This window comes from Lepidochelys kempii, chromosome 1 (assembly GCF_965140265.1).
Source record: "Lepidochelys kempii isolate rLepKem1 chromosome 1, rLepKem1.hap2, whole genome shotgun sequence".
In the NCBI taxonomy this organism is placed as follows: Eukaryota; Metazoa; Chordata; order Testudines; family Cheloniidae; genus Lepidochelys; species Lepidochelys kempii.
In genome coordinates this window covers 101,639,870-101,657,983 of record NC_133256.1, presented here as the reverse complement: position 1 = coordinate 101,657,983, position 18,114 = coordinate 101,639,870, and the positions used below count along the sequence as shown (strand labels likewise).

Genomic DNA, 18,114 nt, shown 5'->3' with positions numbered 1-18,114 from the left:
TGCTGACTCTTGGGGTTGTCGGCACTGAGGGTAACGACCTGACAGGGGACTATTTCTTTTTTATGCAAATCCCTCTGAGGAGAGGTCAGTGCTCACTTCCTCTTTTCATGAGAGGACAGAGCCGTGCTCTCTGTCAGTTCTGACCTTGTCAGCAAGGACTTAGGGGGAAGTTTTCGTTGGTCATTTTCTGTACCTGGCTGGAGTGACTTCTCCATGAGAATCATTTTGAGGCAGAGGCCCTGGTCATGCCAGGCTCTCGCCTTCAGGTTGTTACAGTGAATTCACTTTTGGGGTATAGGTGATTCACCCAGACATCTCACACACAGAGAGTGTTCATCAGATTGCGGCATTGCTTCTCACCAGGAGCCACATCTTTTAAAGCCAGGTGAGCTCGGCATGTTTCGAGGAGTGCTCCAAAAGGAGCAGGGAATGGGAGAAAAAACTTGTTTTGAAAAAACAACTAATTGCTAATTAAGCTAACTAGGAACTATAATAAACTTATCTAAGGTTTCTTTACTATCTGCAGGGGAAGAAGCTGTCGCACTGTCCCGAGCTCATCTTCAGCAGAGGATGGTTGAGAAGGAACTGAGGGGTCATACCATATGCACACAAAACGAGACTCCAAGGTGCATCCCGACTGAGTACTGCTACTGAAAATATCCGATCAATGGTGCCAGGATGCAACAACACCTGAAGTGGAGTGCTCACAGGGAAGCACTCAAAGAAGAACTACCTCCTCAACCCATTCCACCATGCTTCAACCCTCTCTGCCTTCAAGTCCAGGCTTAAAATTCAATTCTTCTCAGAGGCCTAATCCTCCATAAGAAAAATTACACAAATAAAAGCCATGGAACAAATCGAGACACATGCACTGTTTTTTGTCAGATACTACTTCCCCATCCACTGTACTTTATCTCCTGATTACACCATGCTATACTAAGTAAACAAGGAGGTCACACAATCAAGTTAATGTCAGGTAAATTTAAAAATCAATTTAAAAATTCACTATTTCGCTAAGACAAAATCCAGCTGCACTAACAGGGTATGACATTCTATACCTTGGAGGAGCGCCCTGGAACCCCCCTATTCCTTATTTTTATATAATCATGATCTTACATCTAAAGCATGCCTTGTAAGGGGAAAGGTTATGATCTGCTGAAAGTCATTTCTCTATCCATATATGTACATCTTTAATGCATATGAAGTTATGAAAATTGTGTTGAATGGTTGTCACTAAAACATGCTGTAAATTGGGGAATCAGCCAAATATTAGCTCCCCAGAGGCAACAGCAAGGAAAGTAGCCAACACCCAGGTGGGGTGTTAAACAACTCATCAACAACCATTGTGCAGCAATTCAATGGTTCACCTGCATGAGGCCACACCAGGGGAGTTGCTCAGTCTTGCCTGGAGACTCAGCAATGCCCCCAGACATGCCTGGACTTGTGCTCCCCAAGCACATAGGATTGAGGTTATAAAACGGAACACAGTGGCCACATGCTGGGTTTTTCTCCTTCACCCACCTACACTGCAAGCAAGACTCCGACTGAGGGGACTGACCCAGATTTCAAGGGTGAAATCTGTGAATTATGAACTGCACTATCCAGTGGGGTGAGAAAAACTGCTTAATCTAGATGTTGCCCCATCTAATAGGGTTGAGAGTTTAGACTGCATGCTTATATATTTTATTTTAGGTAACTAACTGACTTTTTGCCTATCACTTATAGTTACTTAATCTATCTTTTGTAGTCAATACATTTGTTTTACTGTTTATCTTTACCAGTGAGTATGTATGAAGTGTGTGGCAAATCTGCTCAGGTTTTGCAAAGGCTGGTGTATATCGACGTGGTGAACCAATTAATAAATATGCATTGTTTGTCTTGAGTATTGCAAGAGAGTATATTCCTGAGGTACAGTGCTGGGTGGGGGTTGGCACTGGTGCCTTTCTCTGTGAGATTTATGAGTGGCCAGGAGCATTCATGCAATCTAGCTGAGTGTGTGGGGTTCCACGTGCTGGCGTGCCGAGTGATCACAGCGCTTGGAAGGGCTTGCTGCTTGTCACTAGCAAAGCAGTGTGAGAGACAGCCCCGGCTGGAGAGAGTTAAGGAGGCACAGCCGTCCCACAGTACCAGGCTGCACACCAGGGATCTCGTCACACAGGGACTGGGTAATTGTATGCCCCCAAAAAATTACACAGTAAAATGAGATAGGATATCAAAGATGAAGGGCCAATAACCTGGACTGGCATATCCTACATCCTGCAAGGCAGACCTAAACTCTTGTGCTCTGCAGTGTCTCTTTTAGCATCTATGTTTGGTTTTCTGAATTTCCGCAGCATTCCCTCTCAGCAGAAGTTATAATTAATAGATTCAGAGATTCCAAGGTCAGAGGGGATCACCGTGATCATGTAGGCTGACCTCCTGTATAACACAAGCCATAAAACTTCCCCAATAATTTTCATTCCACCAGACATGGCAGCCATAAGATTTGAACTCTGGACTTCTAACTCTATAGTAGGAGACTTCACCAAAAGTTAAATTACAGCTTCTTTAGTACAGCAAAGTATGAATAAGCTCATTGGAAAAAAAGTCTCATGCAAAAGTTCTTTCCCCAATCTTAATAAGTCAATATTACCTTCTTTGTTTTTCTATACTGCAGACCCCTCTCCAGGTGCCGAATATCCAAGTATTCTGGATTTTGAGTGTTCAGGTCTGTAACAATATCTATCCACCTACAAAATAAAATGGACTAACATGTAGAAGTGATCACAAAAACCATTTACCACTAGAATTTATGGTCTCAGAATAGCTGGACAGAACACCAAGGGGGAGGGCGGGGATGCACAAATTTTTACTTCTTTACTGTCAGATTTTTCCCAACCAGCTCTGTTCCCATGGGTCAACATACCATCCCACAAACAGGCAAGAGAAAAAAAGTCAGAGAAACCTTTTTGCTCACAGTCCCCATGATTTGGTTTGTTTGGTTTTTTTTGTTTTTTGGGGTGGGGGGTGTGGATTTTTTCAGAAATTCTGATGTTTAGGAGAAATGCTGTTTCCTTCCTCCAGAAACTGGTACCCAAGTTTTATAGATCCAGCACCAAGTCAGATCGAGGAAGTTGTTGCAGTGAATCAGTTCCAACTCAGACAAAAATAAAATCTCTTAAAAAAGAGCTCTGAGTTGCACCTTTTCTGAGTCTTCAATATTTTCAGATTTGTGTTTGTCTATTTCGGTGGCAAACATCTGGGACTGGAACCTTGTCTTCTGTACATTATACTCTGTGCTCACAAAAAAACGTTGTAGATTTAATCACAGAATTAGTAACCCAGGTCAAGTATAATATGAAAAATCAAAACTCTCACTAAAACCCTGACTTTTCTGAAAATACTGAATACTCCATGAATCATGAAAGCTACAAATGGTTAATGTACTGCCCATGCCTGACTGGAGAGGGAGTTCTTAGAAGAAACTGAACGTTTTAAGTACCTATATTCTAGAAATTTTTTTTAAAAAGGAGAGAGCGAGAAGTATATAAACTTACTTTTTACAGTGAATGGTAGGGTGTTTTCTACTTGATTCTCCAATTAAGATCCAATACTCCACTTCTTGTTGCAAGAGGTGACCTCTGCTGAACAAAAATACAATTCTAGTAAGACTCAGCATGCATTCTGCAATGAAAGACAGCAGCATATTAACTTGCTATTGGTTTTTAGAATTTTTTATTGAAATATTTTACAACTGTTGGTATAGTTGAGACAAATTACAACTGGCTACTGAACTATTAAATAATGTATTACCTATTATAAATTAGCAAAATAGATTACCCAAGAAACAGGACTTTGATTTCTGGTCCAAACTCCTGCTTCACACAGGAAACTGAGGTTGAAAGTGACTGTTCGTTTCTTGGAGATAAGGAACATCTTGCATTGTGACACACTGCCCCCTCCCCACTAATAAAAACTGATGTTGACTGACTCATCAGGGAATTCTGTTCAAATCTCTCACTGGAAGAATGGTGACCAGAATATAAGGCCCAGATGTGATATCTATGCAACAATGAAGACTGAAGGCTCAGAAAGCATGTTTAAATTAGAAGAAACTTTTTTCCTCACCATCCTTGTTCTCTGAGAGTGCCTCCAAAGATCTTACTTTGTCCTGCTCTTAAGACATACCCCTAGTGTTACTATCCCATGGCTGTTCAGCAGCCTATGTGAAACAATCGGTGGCTTCAATGAATTCTGTTAAAGTACTACTCCCATTTTATAGATGGAGAACTGAGGCACAGGGTAGATTAAGTTATTTATCTTAAAATAAAACAAACCACCACACAGGAAGTCTGTGGTTAAGCTAGGAACCTAACGATAGTCTCCTGAGTTCAAGTCCAGCACCCTATCTTCCTTTCACAACTTAGAGATTTAATTATTAAAACCCACCTCACAGCTACAAGGCAAAAACAAGTGGCCAAGATTTGCTGCTGAGATGATCAACAGCAGACCTGGGAACTCTGTAAAATAATGAGACATTTCATTTCCACTTAGGGGGCTAGCATTCTGTTCGTACAGCACTCAATTCATGTGTAAATGCAGTGATAATTTGCAGTCACCATTTTGGTGGAAGATTCACAGAGGAGCAAGCATAACTACAAGATTCTTACCTGTATGCTTTACTAGCTTTTACAGGGGTAGCTTCAAATCCAATTGGACAAAAATAATGATTTTGGCAATGATAGATATAGGCCATCGATTCATCTTTCAGTCCTTGTGTTAACTTTACCAAGGCCCCTGCAGCTACAAAGAAAGGTCTGATCATTCTCCAAAGTGCTTTTAATCTTGCATTCAGAATCAAGCAGAAGAGATCAGTTATTTTTCTTACATTTTCTGGTGTTATATTTATTGTCACACTGCACAAGCAGCAGCATGATGCATTATGGGAAAGGTTTGCAATAAACAAATATATTTGATTTTAAATTTGTTTCTTTCAGGTCCCATTCTCTAAAAACATATTACCCTGAATCAGTTACAAAGAACTATTTCTCTAGAAACGGCACGTAATTTAAATACTTGCATCATTTAGATCTGAATGAAAGTATTTGGGGAGGGGGGGTTTCCACCTTGCAAGAGAGTCCTAATTAAAGACTTAGGGATTATTTTTGTTTTGTCTTGAACTACATAAAAATATTGTAAAGCTGACAAAAGCAAGAATATTCACAACCATTCAGAGCAATCCCACTATCCTTAATTCCACTGATGCCAGTTAATACAGCATTTGTAGTAAACAGCAAGAATATATTAGAGAAACCTGTAATTCTTAGATAATTGGTTCGCCAACATTTTCATATCGGCAACCACTTCTTGAATAATGGTCTTCTTGGAAAACGCATCTGAATCTTGACTCAACATATTCCTTAACCCAACTATAGTGCTTCCATACAGGAGAGAGACTAGGAGAGCACTGAAATAAGAAAAACTTGTTTCTCCGCTTAAAGAGCAGACACACAAAATGTTATTTCCTCTCCATGGGTATAGAATTTAGCAAATTGTCCCTCATAACTGCAGTAGGGATTGCTAGCAATCTCCCAGGTCCCTTTGCAGTACAGTGCATCCTATATCTTAGCTACTCCTTCACTTTGACAGTTTACTACCAAAAACGTTTTTTAAAGGTTCAGCTATATTTTTATATGCAGACTAATTTTCAGTTAGAGGCTTATACATTCAGAAAGGAAGATAAAATCTGAACAGCATTGTCCAGCTACTTTATTATTACTGGTAGGATAGCACCAACTGTAGAACTAATTAATGTTGGTGGGCATTCTGCCCAAACAGATGGGGGTTGGACTAGATGACCTCCTGAGGTCCCTTCCAACCCTGATATTCTATGATTCTATGACATCCTGCTTTCAGCTCAACATCTGAAGTTTGATATATGTCTTAGCATTTATGGGTTAGAAGACCATTATAGACTCATGTAGTAAAGTTATCACTTACCTAGTTCACACATGCTGCAAGTATTCCCAATCAAATGTGTTGATTAACCAATTATGATTATTTCAAGGAAAACTGTCTCATTTGATGCATGACAAGACTAAGAAACATTGTATAAGATGTGTGGCATTTTTAAAAAGTGTACTGGTCAGTTAGTATTTTTACATTGTAAGTTTTCTGAATCTATTTTGTATAAAGAATTCCCAAGTGTTAAAACATATCAGTTGGTGAGATATGCTGTTAAGATAAATGCACATCTTGAGAGAGTAGCCAGATACAGATTGGGAAGCCAAAGGCCTCTAGCACCTTAGAAGTGCAGCTATTTCACAATAATCACATATAAGGTATATTATTTTACTTAAAAGAAGGAAAAATTGAGTACAGAGAGAGGAGAAGGGAAAAAAAGGAAGGTCAGAAAAGCTATGCAGCTCAGAGCCATTTGTTGTTCTGACTGTAATTGCATAAGTTGGGATTATTTAGTTACACAAATTGTTCTCTTGATCCTAAAACATTTTACAACTACAGTTTTCCAATTTACATACTAAATTGGAGTCTAAGATTTACCTACTTACCAGTTTCTCCAGCTGTCTTGTTCTTCCCATGAGGTTTATATAGAACATATGAACATCCTTTTACATGGAAATGATCATTAATTTGTCTAAACCATCTGAAAACAATAAGACTTGTTTTAAAGATTTTGGTATTTTAACAAACACTGAAGCAAAATAATTCTTAATATTTACACTTTTTTTTGCAATCTTCTCCTCCTTTAGGGATTTAGAATATAAACTCACTGGGGTAAGGACATTCTTCTAATGCATTTATACAGTACTTTGCACAACGGTGGCCTGGTCTGAGATGCTATAGTATAGGATAGATGCTATAGTAGTACAAGTAATAAATAATTCATTCCAAGGAGCTGGAAGGGCCAGAAGTCTGGTAATGGATACACAGCTTTTTACCTTTATCTTACTAGTTCAAATCCCACACAGATCTATAACGAACAAAGTTCTTATTCTCAAGTACAGCTAATAGAGGTCTCACACCAAACCCTAAATAGGTCTGCACATAAAACTATCATGGCATCTGACATATTTGGTGATCTCTTAAAAGAGGCAAAGGACTGAATGGATAAGGAGAACTGACATGGAGACTTCTAAAAAGAAAGGTGAACTATGGATTTAAAAAAAAAAAAGAGGGGGGAGAGCTTCCCCCCATTGTTAGCATTTGGGTACCCTGTGTCACCCTTCCAGTGCAGGCTCCCAGCAGAGGCAGTGGTAATGCAATGAAAACATAACTTCAGTCTTTAGTGACTAGAGCCATCAGTTTAGAAGCATACAAAAATACTAGGACAGCAAAAACATCTCAGGAATAAGCTATTAAAAACAAACTCTGGTCTCTCTTATCAGAACCCTTAACGTTTGCTTCATTGTTCATGTTGTTTTCAGAAAGCTCAAATAAAACACAGTGAGTTAGTCAGAGTATATTATTGCTGTTTTAAGAGCGACAACCTAATTTTTAGCATTAGAAAATTATTCTATACATTAGCATTTCCGTTGCTTCAAGAAAACAAATTGTACCTCATTAAAGTTGTATTTCCTGTAAAGGGACCAAATCTAATTTCCTCAAATGGGGGTTGAAAGCCCAAAATATGCAAGGCTTCTTCTTGAGTAATAGGTGGTAGGCTGAAAATGAAATTGATAATCATAATTAACTATAATTAATAGAGTATTTAGATAGCCATTTTAGGTTCCTTGACATTGAAATGGAATAGAAATGACATACTTTCCAGTTCCCAGTGTGCTATATAAGTAATTCCAGCAAGATACTAGAGAGGAAATTCCACAGGAAGTCTTGTATTGGGGTCGGCTAATACAGTACCTGAGGAGAAAGAGAAAATTTTCTTTATTTAGATATATGCAGCTTGCTGCACTTTCATTTATGACAATTTACCCAAAAGTCAAACAGTGTTTTAAAAAAACAAAGTATTTTGTCTCACTTTGCCTTTAAAATAAGTCATTGGTAAGACTCAACCTCCATATACTAATTTAAAAATTCTGGAGTAAGTATGCCAATTTATCTTTCATGGGATTTCACCCAGGAAAAGTAAATAAAATGGAAATCTGGCATATTTCACAAGCACAAATCTCACACATTCATTTTCTGAACATTTCTAACACTAGGTGGTGATGTGGATCCCACTCCATCAAGATCTGCACTGAGACCACCAACTTAATTCACAAGGACCTACTAACCATAGAAATAATTTTGAGGCAGAACTGAAATAGGTCAAATCTACATTTGATCTTGTGGAAAAGATTACATGTATCCCAATAACAATACCTTAGCCAGCCAGCCTTTCAAGTCAATAGCTTTCAAATACTGCAATCCCTTACTATGTTGCAACTCTTTGGAACTTTACCAATGGAGGTGACTTTAGGTCACAGAGTCCCTATCCTCACCTTTATTTCCCATGCCATAGAAACCTTCTGAAGGGTTAAAATTAGTTTAGTGGTTTCAGCCCAGTTCTTAGTGAACATTCTGTAGTACATTCACAGTTCTATATGACAGAGGTTTTGCTCAAGTAGCCACAACCACAAAAGAAGGGCAGAAAGTCAGAATAAGCTACACTTGTATTGAGTAAATTTATACATTGCCTGCTCATGCTAATGGGGTCTCACTTTTTATTAGTACCAAATTCACCCACAACTTTTTTGTTCTTTATTGAAAGTAGAAATTTCCTAATATGTAGGAAATGTAAATGATGGCACACAGTATCTTAACAACAATAAGGATGAGCAGGAATGATGTCCCTAGCCTCTGTTTGCCAGAAGCTGGGAATGAGTGACAGAGAATGGATCACTTGATGATTACCTGCTCTGTTCATTCCCTCTGGGACACCTGGCATTGGCCACTGTCGGAAGACAGGATACTGGGCGAGATGGACCTTTGGTCTGACCCAGTATGGCCGTTCTTATTTTCTTATGTTATGTTCACCACAAGACCCAGACCCCTTGTAGTAAGTATCAGGTGTAGTTCATTAACTATGTTTAACAGATCCCATATACCCTTCTATCCAATGATTAAAGAAAAACTATTACACATTAACATTTAAAATAACACAGCCACAACAACATTTACAAACAAGCTCTGCGTACTATGGTAATCTTAATTATGACTTTTAAATACTACCATCTCCTGAGGTCGAGCACTTTCCGCTGCTTTATTTCTTCAACGGTGGAATGTTGAGAACACTCCCTGTATTGTTTGCTTTTTTTGTCCAAAGATTTTTTCTTTGTTACTTGTTTCTTCATGTTGCCTGCAAGATAAATTTTAGAAGCAGTTAATGAATGCTTAATATACAAGCTAAATATTTCCACTATACCAGAAGGCATTCAATGTACTTCTAACAAAAAGACAATATGCTGCATGGATAGAGATGTACTGTGATTATTTCCATTGAAAGGAAAAGTTAGCTTTTGAACTGGGACTGCCAACAGCTTTGGGAAGAACCAGTAAACAGGTATATACCTTTTACACAACAGCTCATTTTACTGAAGAATATTTCTATTCTCTATAATCACCTACTCATGGCCTCCACAAACATTGTGAGCCTCCCTCACCCCAGCCATCCTAGGAATTGGTGGCCTTCCATGACCTCTCCAGAGCCATCTTGATGCACTAGAGGGAGAGCAGACCACTGACAATAGCCTCACATTACATATCTAAGTCTTACATCTAATCTTTTTACTGCTAATCTGCATAAACAGCGTCTTCTGTATCCAGCACTAACAACCACACTTTGACTGGAGCGCCCAGGGACATGCAGAGGGAAAATATATCCCCAGGAACTTTCCCTTATTGCAAGTCACTGTACGGGAAGAAGAATAAAAACAGCTGAGAGCAAATAATTTCAATCTTGTTTTGCGACTTTTTCTGAACCTCAGTGAAATAGTAAGCTAAATTAGAACTTGACTGGTCAGCCAACTCATAAGAAAAATCTAAAGCAATGGCTCTAAGCATGCACAGTGATTATAGACTAGATATAAAAATCAGTTGTGTACATATGTATGGTCAATAAACCATTAAAATCTTTCACTAAGCAGAAACAAGAGGAACATAAAACAGTGGAAAACACAATTTCTTTAACATCATATACATACACAATTCAAAATACTTGAACAGTGTTTGGGAAATTTTGACTTCTTCCATGCATAATAAATTTAATTTTATAAAGATAACATTTGCTTTTGTCAGTATTGTCACAGGAGCCTTTGGGCGGTTTTTCAAGGTAGCTGGATCAAAGCTGAAAGTCACAAGGCCAGAAATTTCTTCCCTTTTAAAAACAGACTTCAGTCAGCTCTAAATAGTTTTTTTTTTCATTCAGTGACAAAAATGTAATACCAAGAGAATACAATAATAAAGTATTCATTTGCCCCACCGTTAGGTGGAAAAGAGGTTGGATTATATGAGCACATAAGATTTACAACAGTGGTTCTCAAAGCCAGTCCGAGAAAGCCCCTGGCGGGCCGGGCCGGTTTGTTTACCTGTCACGTCTGCAGGTTTAGCCGATCACAGCTCCCACTGGCCGTGGTTCGCTGCTCCAGGCCAATGGGGGCTGCGGGAAGTGGCGCGGGCCAAGGGATGTGCTGGCTGCCCTTCCCGCAGCCCCCACTGGCCTGGAGCGGTGAACCTCGGCCAATAGGAGCTGCGATCGGCCGAATCTGCGGACACGACAAGTAAACAAACCGGCCCGGCCCGCCAGGGGCTTTCCCTGAACAAGCGGCGGACCAGCTTTGAGAACCACTGATTTACAACACCTTGTATTATTTCTACACAGCTTGAAAATGTATGCTATATCAGACAAATTACTGGGTTCTACAGGAAAGCAAAGGTAAAGTTGGGAACACTGCAGCCACTTCTCCCCTGGCCTGACCCACTCCTATCCAAGCCCCCAAGACCAGCATCTGTGGGGCCAGCACAAAAACCATTTCTACAACACACAGATGGAGTGTGTGTTCATCTACATAGTTCCAATGCACAATGTAAGTGGAGGAGGGTCTTGCATCGGCCCTCCACATCACTCATGCAGCATTTTTCTGAACGGTGCAGTGCTGTACTGTCTTACCTGCTCTGTTTTTCAGATTTGGGGTCACTCCATTGAACTCGGATTTGTCAATTTCCCATGCCAGTGGAAGCTTTCCAAGACTACTAGATAAATGTTCCAAGTTAGTGTCTTCATGGTAGATTATCTCAGAAGCTCCACTTTGAATGTCAATGAAGTTAGGTGTATTATTTCCAACATTTAAGGCAGCACTATCTGGTAGGCAGGCACTAACTGTAGCACTTGGACTTTTATGAACAGACGTTACCTGATTTAAAAAAGCATAGTCTGAGCAGATGGTATAAATTTTTTCTCGGGTGTGAGTCACAGGACACCCCCACGGATAATGCCCATCTCCAGTAGGACCCAGTGACGTAGCAGATGCATCTGAAGTGCAATATGGCTTTACATCATCATGAAGAGTAGCTTCTGGAGATTTTTTTTCAGGTCTGTTTTCTTTATGTCCAGAACCATTCTCCCTTTCACCTTCTGCAACGTTAGGCATTGAATGATACTAAAAAGTTCTGTCTAGTTAAGAAGTGTTCAGCAATTTTTTTTTAAATAAAAATTCAGCCTACATCATTGCCTGCAGATTTGCAAGCTACTGATGAGGTATCTGCAAGAAGGGAAAAGCAACAGTTACCACAGCACGCCTCAGCTGATAAACAAGCTATATACAAACTTTAAACAAAGGCTTTTACTTTAATAATTGCAAACAATGAGAGTTGCAATACATTTCATGGTATTTCAGAATACAGAATGCTCTGCACTGCTGTCCAAACATTTGCTTTCTACAAGTACTGCTAGGATGCTGCTACATATAGAGCTTTCATTATTTGTGAAGTGCCAAGAGCATACTCTGTGCTGACGGTATACGGACGTCAACCCTCAGTAAGTTATTTTTTAAAACAATTTAGGATAAAATGTAAATAGCTTTTCCACAGAGAAAATGAGCATATGCATGAACACTGCAGTTTATTTTTTTCTACCACAAACATTTGTAACAGTAATTCAGATCTCAACACACTTTCCAGTCATTACTGAATTAAAGGGATATCAACTAAATGACACACACTTCTCGCTGAAAATCTTACCTAGTTTTGCTATCAGAGAAACTCAGATTTATTGTAACTAGAAGAACAAAAATATTTCCTTTTCAGTTTGTGTATTTACCATCACTTGTGTACAGCGAGTCATTGTCTTCCCTATATAGTCACTCAGTCTTCCCTTTCGTTTGTGTGGGTCTTTCACATAGCAACAGGGGAAAAAAATGTTTGGGGTTTGGTTTTGTGTGCATGTGCATGTTTGTTTTATACAGACAAGAAAATAAGGCAGGTGTACTATTAAAAGCTACTTTTAATTTAAGGTTTAAAATCAAGGTGATGGCATCCTTGAAAGCATCCATATCACTGCAACGTGGATAACAAATAACGCTGTCCTTGGGAGCCAAAAAAATCTTACCGCATGATAGGTGAAACTGCATTATATCGAACTTGCTTTGATTCACCAGAGCACGCAGCCCCGCCACCCCAGAGCATTGCTTTACTGTATTATATCCGAATTCATATTATATCGGGTCGCATTATATTGGAGTAGAGGTGTATGAGGAAACACACACAGAAAAGTTAATATGCAGTGTTGTTGTTGTGTCAATCCCAGGATATTAGAGAGACAAGATGCATTTAGCACAGGGGTGGGCAAACGTTTTGGCCCGAGGGCCACGTCAGGGAATAGAAATTATATGGAGGGCCATGAATGCTCACAAAATTGGGGTTGGAGTGAGGGAGGGGGTGCGGGCTCTGGGATGGGGATGAGGAAGTTGGGGTGGAGGAGGGTGCTCTGGGCTGGGACAAAGTGGTTCAGAGGGTGGGAGGATCAGGGCTGGGGCAGGGGTGCGGAATGGGTGCAGGTTCCAGCTGGGGGTGTGGGCTCTAGGGTGGGGCTGGGGATGAGAGGTTTGGGGTGCAGGAGGGTGCTCCAGGCTAGGATAGAGGAGTTTGGAGATCGGGAGGGGGATCAGGACTGGGACAGAGGGGTGGGGCACGGGGGGAGGCTCAGGGGGTGCAGGCTCCGAGCGGCGCTTACCTCAAGTGGCTCCCGGAAGCAGTGGCATGTCCCTTCTCCAGCTCCTATGCGGAGGTGCAGCCAGGTGGCTCTACTCACTGCCCCATCCGCAGGCACCGCCCCTGCAGCTCCCATTGGAGCATGTAGGAGCCAGAGCGGGGCCATGCCACAGCTTCTGGGAGCCACATGGTGCGGCCACAACCCAGCGCCCTGGCCGGAGCGGGGCCAAGCCGCTGGTGCAGCTCGCGGGCTGGCTTAAAAAGGCTCATGGGCTATAGTTTGCCCACCTGATTTAGCATCTTCCACCTTGCATTTACCTATGACGATCCACGTACCTTTCCCAGACCTGAAGAAGAGCTCTGGGTGGTGCTTGCTCTCCCACAGAAGTTGGTCCAATAAAAAAAAAGATATTACCTGAGTCACCTTGTCTCACAGAAGAGGTAAGTGATTTGTCCAAGAACTACAAACAGAACCTGGGAATGCTGACTTCTAGTACCTATGCTTAGCCAATAAACCATAACCCTTCTCCAATACACTACTTTGTACTTACGCATGATAGGCAACGCTGAGCAAGGGTGTAGCTACGGGAGTTTCCATTTGCAGTACATATAGAGGCCCTGTCGACACTGGTAAAATGAACATGTGTATTTGATTCCATTTCAGGTCCCACTCCTGCAAAGGACTCTTTGGTCCCACTAATATCACCGTAAATTACACTGAGACAAGGCACAGCCAAGTTGTTACAGCCACACACCGGTACACATCATTTCCTAAGGTAGCTAGAGCTACAGTGGTTTGTACCTAGGGTGGTATCAGGAACCACTGAGCAGAGCGAACCCTCCTTCACTAGAAGGCTCAAATGCCCCTTTATCAGCCAGCGCCACGCACACGGGAACATTGCATCTGCGTTTGTATGCAACAGACAGCAACAGCATTAGAACCCTCCGTCGGGGCTGGGACGGGGCGGGTAGCTCATGACGCCGAGATAGCAGCAGATCTTCACATCGCGAATGCCCCACCCACACATGGGACTGAATCAGCAGCTCACGCCATAGTCAGCAGGTTCCAGACTTAATGTTCTGGTGGGAGGAGCCAGAGCAACCCCAGCAGAGGGCAGGATTTCACCGCTCACTGGCCAGCTGAGAGGAGCAAGTGGCTGCTGCAGCCCAAGCCAGCACAGCCCTGCCAAGGGGCACTGGCCACCACAAGCTGTGACAGACCCACCCCACACTTCACTTCAGGACGTGGCACATGGGGAGGCCCCCCGGTCTCTCACCTTCCCCCCGGGATGCGGGCGCTGAAGGCCCCGGTTCGTTACCTGCATGGTGGCTCCCGTGTCTCTCGCTCGGCAGTGGCTGGGATGTGATCACACCAGAAACAGAGTGGGGGAGGCCTCAAGCTCCGACTCACCTGTGCCCCCCTCCTACTCAGGACGGCTGCCTGGATGATACCAAACCTCACCAGAGGAAGGGGTTGGGAGAGGGGAACCCAGATGGCAGCGACCTCCCATAGCCCCTGGATTGTTCATGACAGCTGGCAGGTTGGGAAACGTGCAAGGACTGAAACAGAGCAATGTATCTCCCCGCCCTTCCCCTACCAATGGTATTGCCCACCGCTGCCACAGCACCTTGGGGCAGGAAGAGGGGGAAGTGAGGGAGGGACAGTTGTTCAGTCAATGAGAGTGCGGCAGAGGTGTGGGGGGCGGAGCTTGTGGGAAGGACTGATGGGTGCCGTGACATAGGGCAGCTGGTGCAGGCTGTGCAAGGGCTGAGCCCATGGTGGTGGGGTCCTCCCACCCTACACTCAAGAGCTGTTACAGTGTTGTGGCTCCGCCCAGGCCATGGGTGGCCAGATACGGGGGTGCCACCCCCGACCTGTGTGGGGTGCGACACACGTATGTCTTGGCTGCACCAGTCCGGTTGGGGGCCAGGACAAGCTCCGGGATGTTAGTGGGAGAGGGGGACCCTGGTTGGGGGGACTGGCGGGCTCCCGGGATAGAGGAGAACTGAGGGCAGATTAAAGGTGGCACTCGAGGGAGTGGGCAAGCCACAGTGCCCTGGCTGTCACCACGGAGCAGGCAGCCCCTTCACGGTGAGAGGGGCGAGGCTGGCAACCAGCATAGGTACACATGGACTCCAAGGGTCTCTCTGCAATTAGAAAATCCTGTATTGCAGAGTTATCAACACTCATGATTTTGTCCTGCATCTCATGGTAATTATTGTTTTCCTTAAAGCCCCAACTTCTGGAGTCAAGTGAATATGTGATGAGTTCAGCCTTCATTCTTAAAGGAAAAGTAAATTCTAGCCACAGGCATCAACTTTGTCATTTCCCCAAGGGTGCTCGACCCCTGCTCTGGCCCAGGCCCCGCCTCCACTCCACTCTTTCCCCAAGGCCCCACCCCACCCCGCCCCACCTCTTCCCGGCCCCACCCATCCCCTCCCCTGTTCTGTCTCTTCCCACCCTGTTCCGCCCCCCTCCCTCAAGGGTGCCCCCTCCCCACGCAGTGCCTCTTGCCCACTGCCGAACAGCTGATCATGGCAGGCAGGAGGCACTGGGAGGGGGAGGAGCTGATCAGCAGGGTCATCGGTGGGTGCTGAGCGCCCACAATTTTTTTCCCATGGGTGCTCCAGCCCCGGAGCACCCATAGAATCAGCACCTATTCTGGCCCTTGTGGTGGTGGTGAAAACTTCAAAATATGACCCCAGTGCACCTAACGCGTCAAAAAGCAGAAGGCAAATAAAAAGAACATAAAATCTATTATTTTTACATAATCTCATGGTTTTAAAGTCAAACTTGTGATTTTTGGTGACTCTTACTCATGATTTTTGAACATTTGGAGCTGGCACAGCTATTGCTGACAGTGGCTGTCTGCCATGGGGCTCCCCTTGGCAGCTGATGAGAACAGATTGGCTGCTAGGGTTGATATAACAAAGCTGTTTCCCTACAGTTACCCCAGCCCAGGCTACATGGTGCTCTGTACCTGTGGCACTTCTGACCTCATGCTGAAAACGTTTTCCCCCCCATCAGCTAACTTGTTTTCAAATTTAGCTGAAACAGTGACATCGAGAGACTCCTATTGTAATCCTGAGTGGGGCCTCTAGCCACTACCACAACATAAATATTAAATACAAATATATTTATTTATGGCGATTTATCACAATACATTAAAAAAGCTGCCCATCTGTGACTCTGGGTGTTTTTGATATTTAAAAAGGAAACACAGAAGGACCTTAAAGCTATGAGCTTCTAACATATAACATTTAGTACTATAAATTATAAAATTGTATAATTAAGCCTTATAACCCATAAATAGAGCAGTCCCTAGCCATAGAGGCACTTCAAACAGTGGCAAGGGGACTATGCTGCATAGAATGAGTCCTCAAACTAGAGGGTTTTTTGTGGCCCTTGGCGGTAGGTACACAAACTCACTGAGTTCTCAAGGGTCTGGTGGTCCAGTCAGGTTTGCAACTCGGAAAGGCCTGGGGGGTGGGGGGTAGGAAAAGGGCAGGCCCAACACCAAAGCCAGAATTTTATGTGACTGCTTCCAAGGGTAATGTACATCTTAGAATGGAGAGCATCTTCCCAGGTTTCACTCTTTGGAAGGCTTGTGGAACCATAGTTAGCCAGCACCCTTGATTGCAACTATGCAACAATTTTGCTTCCAAAGCTTTTTTTTTTTTTGGGGAGCCAAATTACTATCATTAGGATAGCAATAGTACTGGCCTGGCCAGACAGATCTAAAAATAGATTAAATGATTTAAGATTATTTTAGAAATTAGTTTGGCATTGACAAACTGTGCCAGATTGTGCTCTGTAGATCCATGAACAGAAAGCCCACATCTCCCACACAAGTGGGGTGAGAAGCTCAGTAACCTCTGAAGATTCTGTGGAGGTCTCTCCAAGCAATAAAAAGTAGGGGGAAATATTTTACTCAGTTGAGTCATAGAAAGTAAGGCCAGAGAGGACCACCAGATCATTTAGTCTGACCTCCTGAATATCACGTCACCAGCACCCGTACACTAAACCCAACAACTGAAATTAGATAAAAGTATTACAGCTCACAGGAGACTAGACTATTATGTGCCATAGGCACAGAATAGGAGAGTTTGAGGTGCATCCCTACCCGAGGCCCCTGCAATAGCCAATAACAGGGAAATGATTAAGTGAGGTATACCTAGGTCAGGGGTTCTCAAACTTCATGGCACCCTGACCCCCTTCTGACAATAAAAATTACTACACAACTGTCAGGAGCGGGGACCAAAGCCTGAGCCCACCCAAACCCTGCTGCCCTGCATGGGGGGAGCCAAAGCCCCACCACCTCAGGCGGGGAGGGGGAAACCAAAGCTGAAGCCCTGCCTGAGGCTCCCTACCCAGGGTTGAAGTCCTCAGGCTTGGGCTTTGGCGCCAGCAAATCTAAGCCAGTCCTGGCGACCCCATTAAAAAGGGGTCCTGACCCACAGTTTGAGAACCGCTGACCTAGATAATCCTGCCACGTGACCTGCACCCCCACACTGCAGAAGGCAAAAAGCCTCCAAGGTTTCTGCCACTCTGATCGGGGGGCGGGGGACGGAACTTCCTACCCTTAACCCCCCCCCGAGCCCAGCCAGGGGGCACCCTCTGCCCCAGACACCCCTCACCGGCCCAGACACCAGACACCACCCCCCCTCAGAGCCCAGCTGCAGGGTAGCCCCCAGCCCAGCCAAGGGGTCACCCCCAGGCACCAGCGCCCACCCCTCCTCCCCAGAGCCCGGCCACGGGGCAGCCGCCAGCCCGGACACCAGCACCCCTCCCCCCTTTTACTCCCTCCACCCCCCCCCCCCCCCAACTTCTTTGCTGTCCCGCCAGGGGCCACGGTGCGGCGCGAGCGCGCCCCGCCCTTCCTCACCCTTTGCCCGAGCTGGCCGGCCTCCCAGGCCCGCTCCTGTCCCCGGGAGAGTGAGGATCAAAGACCGTGCAGCCTCCAGCCCAGG

At 43.8% G+C, this 18,114-nt stretch overlaps 1 protein-coding gene and 1 long non-coding RNA gene across 6 annotated transcripts in view; one reads left to right on the top strand and one right to left on the bottom strand.

Annotated features, from left to right (window-relative positions):
* LOC140913240 (uncharacterized) overlaps positions 1 to 1,882 on the top strand; it is an 18,836-nt gene extending 16,954 nt beyond the window's left edge. For all 3 annotated transcript variants that reach the window (XR_012159506.1, XR_012159507.1, XR_012159505.1), the window contains one exon: positions 527 to 1,882. This is a non-coding gene — a long non-coding RNA (uncharacterized lncRNA). The remainder of the gene's footprint in view (positions 1 to 526) is intronic.
* BIVM (basic, immunoglobulin-like variable motif containing) overlaps positions 1 to 18,114 on the bottom strand; it is a 25,135-nt gene extending 7,021 nt beyond the window's left edge. Inside the window, exons 1-9 of one of the 3 annotated variants that reach the window (XM_073349169.1) lie at positions 18,030 to 18,114; positions 11,105 to 11,696; positions 9,169 to 9,295; positions 7,762 to 7,857; positions 7,557 to 7,661; positions 6,549 to 6,643; positions 4,650 to 4,782; positions 3,537 to 3,623; positions 2,633 to 2,729 (exon numbers count right to left, since the gene is read on the bottom strand). In XM_073349169.1, the coding sequence (XP_073205270.1) occupies positions 2,633 to 2,729; positions 3,537 to 3,623; positions 4,650 to 4,782; positions 6,549 to 6,643; positions 7,557 to 7,661; positions 7,762 to 7,857; positions 9,169 to 9,295; positions 11,105 to 11,585 (1,221 nt within the window). In that variant the 5' untranslated portion in view covers positions 11,586 to 11,696; positions 18,030 to 18,114. Of the gene's footprint in view, positions 1 to 2,632; positions 2,730 to 3,536; positions 3,624 to 4,649; positions 4,783 to 6,548; positions 6,644 to 7,556; positions 7,662 to 7,761; positions 7,858 to 9,168; positions 9,296 to 10,523; positions 10,563 to 11,104; positions 11,697 to 18,029 lie in introns of those variants that run through there. The other 2 variants (XM_073349179.1, XM_073349188.1) reach the window with 2 other exon arrangements.